This window comes from Corylus avellana, chromosome 2 (genome assembly GCF_965113065.1).
Source record: "Corylus avellana chromosome 2, dhCorAvel1.hap1.2, whole genome shotgun sequence".
NCBI lineage: Eukaryota > Viridiplantae > Streptophyta > Magnoliopsida > Fagales > Betulaceae > Corylus > Corylus avellana.
Genome location: NC_142491.1, coordinates 11879604 through 11887667, shown reverse-complemented (window position 1 = coordinate 11887667; position 8064 = coordinate 11879604). Strand labels below are relative to the sequence as shown.

At 35.3% G+C, this 8064-nt stretch overlaps 1 protein-coding gene across 1 annotated transcript; it reads left to right on the top strand.

Annotated features, from left to right (window-relative positions):
- Positions 1 to 2020: 2020 nt before the first annotated feature.
- LOC132182439 (putative disease resistance protein RGA1) lies at positions 2021 to 7858 on the top strand. The gene is made up of 3 exons (XM_059595686.2): positions 2021 to 5025; positions 6492 to 6585; positions 7567 to 7858. Exons 1-2 carry the CDS (start codon positions 2149 to 2151, stop codon positions 6504 to 6506), a joined length of 2892 nt encoding a protein of 963 aa, XP_059451669.2. The 5' UTR covers positions 2021 to 2148; the 3' UTR covers positions 6507 to 6585; positions 7567 to 7858.
- The last annotated feature ends 206 nt before the right edge of the window (positions 7859 to 8064 follow it).

The following is an 8064-nucleotide window of genomic DNA, read 5'->3' as shown; positions in this document are numbered from 1 at the left end:
TCTTTTCCTTTTTGCTTTTCATTTTTTTTTTTTTTCTACAATCTCGCTTCCCCTTCAATGAAATCAAAGTATATATTCTCTCTCTTCCTCTCCAACGGAAAATTCCTGTTTTTTTTAAAAAAAAAAAAATTCCACAATTGATATAGGTGTGAAAATTAATAAGCTGACATGTAACAATCCAAAATTAATCTTAAAAAACATTATATTCTTTCAATAGAAATTAAAACTAAGAAAATGAAGAAAATATTACAAATTTTAAAAATATTACCGTTAAAATAAGATAAATATTCTTAAAATAGATCATTAAAAAAATATAAACATTAAAAAATATAAAAGTTAGAGAAAAAAATAAACAAATTATTAAAAAATAATATTTAAATGAAATAGTGAAAATAAATTATTAAAATAGTGAGACTGTTATGAGTGCTCTAAAAAAATAAATTATTAAAGCTGAGTAAAATTTAGTAAGGCACTAAAAATGCTCTTACTATACATATGTTAAAAAAAAAAAAAAAAAAAAAAAATCTCTTACTATATATATTAAAAGTTTCTCAATTTATGAGGTGAATATGATGTCCACCATCTAACTAGTTATAAACGAAAGTTAAGGGTAGATATTAATTATCTTCTCCTATGAACAGAGTCTACATATTAAAAACTCATATAGATATTTCAGACTTTCTTTTCTTTCCAAGACCATTTACCCACCGTCTCATGAGATTGTATCTTAACTTAAAAAAAAAAAAAAAAAAAAAAAAAAAGATTTAAGAGGAGAGATGGTGGGTAGATGGTCTGGGAAATGAAGAGAAGCATTTCTCGTTTGTTGGGGCGCAGTAAATAAGGAGGGGAGATGAATATGAGAAATTTTAACAAAAGTGTGATTTATTAGTGTTGAGGTTGCCACAGGCTAATAATTGCAAGACATCAGGCTGCGTCACCCACGTGAAAACATATCCTTCTTAAATTATTGTTCAGTGAAAATATCTTTTCAAGTTTTTAGTTGAATATCCCTACAAATTACTAAAAACGAAGTATCAATGTCCTACAAATTAATAATAAAAAAAAAAATACTAAACAAATTTTACAATTAGACAAAAATATTTTTTAAAAAGAACAAAATTTAATAAAATGAATTTATTAATGAGAGATTTGAGGAATGTAATTTTCTGAATGGTTGAAGTGTTAAGTGGTTAGGTATGTATTAAGGCGTAGGTTGAAATTTTTGCAATAGTAAATTTTTATATATACCTGATTAATATTAGCCACATTAATTTTTATTGATGCCCTAATAGAGTTGGGTTAGACTATGACTCAGTCGGACTTGAGGGAGCACTTGCGATTTCCACTGTTTAGGCCCCTCATATGCGGCTCTTAGTGGATAGGTACTACTAGAGTGGAGTTAGGTCACGCTATGACTCAGTCGGACTTGAGGGAACGCTTGCGGTTTCTACTGTTTAGGCCTCTCATGTGCGGCTCTTAGCGGATAGGTGCTACTATAGTGGAGTTAGGTCACGCTATGACTCAGTCAGACTTGAGGAAGTACTTGTGATTCCCAACGTTTATCGCTCTTTTGTGCGACTCCATGCGGATAGGTGCTATTATGGTGGGATTAGGTCAGATTATAGCTCAGTCAGATTTGAGGGAACGTTTGCGGTTCCCACCATCTAAGTCCTCCTTATGCGACTCCCAAAGGGTAAACGCTACTATAGTTATGCCCAAATATAATATCCACAATTGATTTCTCCGACCTACACTTTTGATCGGGAAAAAAAAAAAATGTAAAATTTGAATAGAAACATGTGTTGTGTTATAAAAGTAGCAAATAATGAATATATTTGAAACTCCAAAATTCAAAAACATTTCTGTCTTATTTATTCGCTTTCGTCTCATCTGGCTGCCTTTTATTTGATTTTAGTTATTATTTTTGTATTTTTTTCATTTTCAGCTTGCTTTTCTGAAAGGAGGATTCGTGATACATATATATATTAAAAATTTCAAAAAAAGAAAAATGCGAATGAAAACAAGCTAATTAATCTTCTCAAAAACATTTCTGCAATTCACTTTTCAGCGTTCTTTCACTCACCATTTCTTCCCTCTACCTTTCAACCCCTTCCACCAACAGCGCTGTGTTTAACTCACCATCAGGAAATGGCGGAACCACTTCTCTCCTTTGTTGCGGGGCGAATCATTGAGGCTTTGTGCTCACTGGCTGTCAAACAGATCGGACTGTTCTGGGATGTCAAAGATGAGCTTCAAAGCCTGACCGACACAGTTTCAACAATCAACGATGTGCTTCTGGATGCGGAGGACAAACAGACTGCAGGTAACCGTGCAGTTAAACGTTGGCTCGGAAGGCTAGAAGATGCCATGTATGATGCGGACGACTTGCTAGATGAAATTTCCACTGAAGCTCTACGAAGAGATATAATGACCCGTGAATGCGATGAGAAGGCCAAAAAGAACCAGCTTGCCTATCGTTTTAAAATGGGCCATAAGATTAAGGCCATGAGAAAGAGGTTAGATGCCATCAACGCAGATAGGCAGAATTTTCACTTGGAGGTACGCCGGGTTGAGCCACGAGTCGGGAACAGGGAGAGGGATAACACTCATTCTTTGGTACGTGCGGAAACAGTTATTGGTCGAGAAGATGATAAGAAGGCTGTTATAGACTTTCTGCTGGACTCCAACGTTGAAGACAATGTTTCAATCCTTCCAATTGTTGGCATCGGTGGATTGGGAAAGACTACACTCGCTCAATTCGTATTCAATGATGACCAAATCCAGAAACATTTTGAGCTCAAAATGTGGGTGTGTGTGTATGATTTCTTAGATATTAAAAATATTGTTGCAAAAGCCTTAGAATCTGCAGCCAAGGAGAAACCTGCAGACGCCGAAATGGATACATTGGTGGGTAAACTTAGAGAAAAATTCCAAGGAAAGAAATACTTCCTAGTGTTGGATGATGTGTGGAATGGTGATCATGGAAAATGGTGTCGCTTGAAACAAATGCTGATGGGTGGTGCAAGAGGCAGTAGAATAGTAGTGACTACTCGCAATGAAATCGTTGCAAAGACCATCGGCCAGGAAAGTGTTGCAGGGATTATTGGGGCGGTTGAATCATATTCCTTAAAAGGTTTAGATGAAGAAGCATCATGGTCTTTATTTAAGCACAAGGCCTTTGAGAGAGGACAAGAGCCGGAGAATTCAAGCATGGTTGCACTTGGAAAGGAGATCGTAAAAAAGTGTTCAGGTGTCCCTTTGGCCATAACCACAATCGGAAGTTTACTGGGCTCCAAAAATTCAGAAGCAGAATGGGTGTCTTTTAAGAAGAATGAACTCTCAAAATTATCTCAGAATGTAAGTGACCTCTTACCTACTCTGAAGCTGAGTTTCGATCATCTTCCTTCACATTTGAAGCAATGCTTCGCATATTGTAGTTTGTTTCCAAAGGATTACGTGTTTTGTGAAAAAGAACTTGTTCAGCTTTGGATAGCACAAGGGTTTGTAAAGTCTTGTGATGATGAAAGCCGATGCTTAGAAGAGGTTGGTACAGAGTATTTTATGGATTTACGATGGAGATCGTTCTTTCAAGAAGCTCTAACGACTAGGTATGGTTTCATGAATAAATGCAAAATGCATGACCTCATGCATGATCTTGCCATATCAGTGGCAGGATCAGGATCGTTGATGGCCACATTAGGTGATAAGGAGACAAACCTTGATGAGAAAACGCGTCATCTATCATTACTTGTTGGTTACGATAAACCTATTTCTTCATTGTGTGAAGCAAGTAGAATACGGTCATTTCTTTTTCTCAAAAACTATATGTATAAGATTGATTGTGATGCAATTTTTTCAAGTTTCAAGTTCTTGCGCATGTTGGATCTGTGGAGGAGAGATCTTGATTATGTGCCAAGCTCTATCGGGGAGTTGAAGCATTTAAGGTGTCTTGATCTTTCTTCGAATAAGAATATTAAGAAGTTACCAGACTCTATAACTAGGTTGCAGAATTTGCAAACACTAGGACTCTCTTGTTGTCGCAGACTAGAAGAATTGCCGAGAGACCTTAAAAAATTGGTCAATCTCAGGCATCTTAAGATAGATTTTTGTGATGCTTTGACATATATGCCACGTGGATTGGGGCAACTGAATAATCTTGAGACGTTATCAAGATTTGTGGTCCACTCGGGTTCTCACTTCAAGAATTGCGGTGATTTACGAGAACTGAACGGACTCAATAAGCTGAGAGGAAGTTTAGAGATTAAAAATCTTGGACATGGGAAAGATGTTGCATTAGAATTTAAGGCTCTAAATCTGAAGGAGAAACAACATCTTCATGACTTGAGTTTAGAGTGGAGAACTACTGAAGGAGATGTCAATGATTGGGGCGTTGTCGATGATAAAATGCCATCCGAAGGCTTCCAACCGCCCCCAAATCTGAAACATCTACACTTAAATTACTATCGGGGTTCAAGGCTTCCGAATTGGGTTTGTTCATTGACAAATCTTGTGAGGTTGTGGCTACGTGATTGTCGCACATTGAAGTCTGTCCCCCTTCAACATCTCACTTCCGTTCAAGAATTGTCTATTATGGGTTGTGTTGAGCTTGAGCTAGCCAATGATGAGGATGGGATGAAATGGCAAGGCCTTACGAACCTCCTCGCTCTTTGCTTCAGTGGACTTCCAAATTTGGTTTCTCTCCCCTCAGGACTTCAACATGCTACCACTCTACAAAATCTTAGGATTAGGAATTGTGAAAGCTTGAAGGCTATACCAGAGTGGATCCACAACTTCAAATCACTTCAACACTTTGAAATTTATAGATGCTCCAGTTTGACATCACTGCCTGAAGGAATGGGTAGGCTAATGTCTTTGAAGCGCCTAATAATTTGGGATTGTCCCATCTTTTTGCAAAGATGCAAGAAAGACACTGGTGAGGATTGGCCAAAGATTGCTCACATACCATCGTTAACCATATTGCAGCAAGAAGAAAATTCAAGCACCCATGCATCTTTGACCATTCAGGTATATTACTCATCATTTTTTTTGAATCCTTTATAGAAATTGAAGTACGTATCTTCTTCCCCTTCATTTTCTTCATTTTTCTCTTTTAAGTGTTTCTCAGTATCCAAACGTTGGTCTTGTTTTTCAGCTTCTTCTTATTCTTTGATTTTGTACTTTCACCTGGTTATTGCAATTTGATGATTTACTTATTTGATTATGCATATCGGTAGCTTTTCTTGGTACTGAAACTAAGACCATGGGGCATGCATTTATTCACTATCTCTTTTTCTCGCGCTTTCGGTTGATTTGGTAGCTTGGAAAAATTATGAATTCTGATCAAATTCTTCTAAATTGTTGAGATTACTCAAATTTATCAATCCACGATCAAGTATTGTATATTTTCATGCGATTCTTATTGTATTTGCTAAAATCATATAGGTTTGTGCACACTATTTAACAATCCTCTGGTAGTCAAAAGTCTGAAAGTGTCGAACAATATTTTTTGTGTTCAACTTTAAGGGAGCGGGAGGTGAAGAGCAACCTACAAAATGAAATGGCAGTACCTCAGACAAGGTCATTGTAAGAGCCTTTCAGGTTTACACACTATAGTCTATTTTGGGAAGTAGCCAATCTTTTCCCCTGAATAATCTTTAATCCCAAAGAAACAGAGAGCAAAGAATAGTCATAGATAGTGCTGTCAACAAAACTACTTATAAGCTTCTTGGATGGAGCACAACTATAATTTTGCACACTGTTAGGTTGAAAAAGGTAGGTTTCATGCATTTATGGGCTTGATATTGTCAAATTAAAAGTAGTGGGAGTTTCTTATTGATGGATCAAAGTTTTTGATTTTCTGAACGTTTCTGAATCAAGTTTCAAAAATCTTGTTTCTACGTTGAAATATTATAAAATTCCAATCAAGTATATACTTACCAAAAGGATATATCGGTTTAAGAATGTATGGGTTTCCCTCATTACTTATCAAAAAAAAAAAAAAAAAAAAAAAAAAAAAAAGAATGTATGGGTTTCCCTGAATCATTATTAGCTAATAGAAGCGCATTGGCTGTGATTAAATGGTTTGGTTACTTTTTATGGTTCTTGAGGAGTCAAGAAGCATTCCTATATCTAGGCCACAAAAGATAGTCAGGAAGCATTGCCCTCAAATGCGACATTGGTTAAAAATGAGGATACTGAATGCATAGCATTTGAATTTTTCTTTTCAGAAATTTTAGAATATGAGTTACCTTTTATTCCCTGAAAGGGAAAAGGGAAAGTGTACAAGGAAATTTTCACTCGTTTACGGGATATAGTCGTCTTTTGATTGGATTGGGTTAGCATGCCTATTGCCTTGTTCATTTAGTGATTGATGTGCCGGTGAGAAGACTGAAGGATATGATTAAAATAAAAAATTAGCGGGCATGATATGATAATCTATTGACTTGAATAAAATGTCTCCTACCATCTGTAATGTTTGTCATAATTTGTAGGGATCTCATGAATGAAGAGAGGAACATGCAGTGAAGGTCTAGGAGAAGGAACTAGAAAAGTGTTTCCATGGAAGATGCTACATACATATCTACTGTGAGTATTCTTTCCCCTGTTTATGTCATAAGAGAAGGAAATAGAAAATCAGCACTTGTATCTGCGATTGTGGGCTTTCTCTGAACCTTATTCATGGATGTAAAACTTGCTGGCAATCTTTTGTTTTTGGATAGCCTGGTCATTGTATGAGTGTATGCTTGCTATAACTCTTTGACTGTTTATGTTCATCTCTGTATGATTAAAAGTGAATATGAAGATATTTGCCCCTAGTTGAATTTTACCTTACATATAATGAACAGAAAATGGCTACTTGTGGTTCTAATCTCAACTACTAAATTGTACTCTCAAAAAAGAGAAATTCCTCAGGATGGCAAAGTGATTCATGATATTACAAAATTGATTAGGTGAGCATACTCATACCATTTAGAAAAGAGGATTTTCCAAGCTGCGTTTCCAGAAATAGATAGTAAAAACTTTACTGCCAGCAGAGCCAGCCCAAAATCAAGCAAAAGGCAGGCCTGTAGGGGGCCTCTTGATCATCTAAATAAATTAAAAATTGCATCATTCATGTCTACATGATTGCTGGAGATATTGTTTTACTTATTAGTATAAGAAATGACAATTGAGTGGATCATTACTATCCTATCATTACTGCTGTTTCATGTTTGTTGCTTGTAGGAATTTTTTCTTTTCAGCTGTAATCTATATTTTCTTTATCAATTTCCTTTTGCAGCATCTGAGCTCGAAATTTAAAAGTTGATAGCTATATTTAATTTAATTCCTATGCAGGTGAATGGTAGATGCATGATAAGTTATCTGTTGCCATTGATTTTTTCCTCCATGATTGCCATGATGTTTATTAAATTCGTTTTGTTCTTAAACATTTTGTAATTGTTTTAGTATCTCTGCTCTTATGGCTTTTATTAAGTTATCTATACCTGTTTATGTTCTTCTATTTCCAGATTGTTTATAGTTTTTAGTATCTTGACTGACATTCTTTATTTTTCTTGGTTCAACCAGTTGAAATATGTGAAATGATTGGGATGATTGGCACAACACGTATACTCATGCCAAAAGCAATGGTGTTGAAGTCTTGGATCTTGTTAATTTAGTATTTTAAATCTTTTGTTAATTGTGATCAATATTGAAGGCCATCACAGTATGTTGAAGTCATATGGATCCTGTGGGTGTTGTATCTTACTTTATGAATTATGGATCAGTTAATCAGGTAGTAATCTCTGTATGAATTATGACATGTGACAATATCAATATTGCAATTGGTATGAGTGAAAAGAGAAATGCTATTTGTTCTTCTTCTGTCTTTTTTTATTTTATTTTATTTTTATTTTTTATTTTTAAATAATAATAATAATAATAAAAAAACCAGTCATTGGATTTGTAGGATTCATATCTTCAACCATGTGGATTTTACAAATCCAATGGCTGGTTAGTTCTCTTTAGTGAAAACATGTTTATGGTTGAACAACATACATCTGAGAATGAAGCTGTGGAGCATGA

Bases quoted from the DNA above. Each gene is read 5' to 3' on its own strand.
- LOC132182439 (XM_059595686.2), top strand. From the start codon at position 2,149: ATGGCGGAACCACTTCTCTCCTTTGTTGCGGGGCGAATCATTGAGGCT.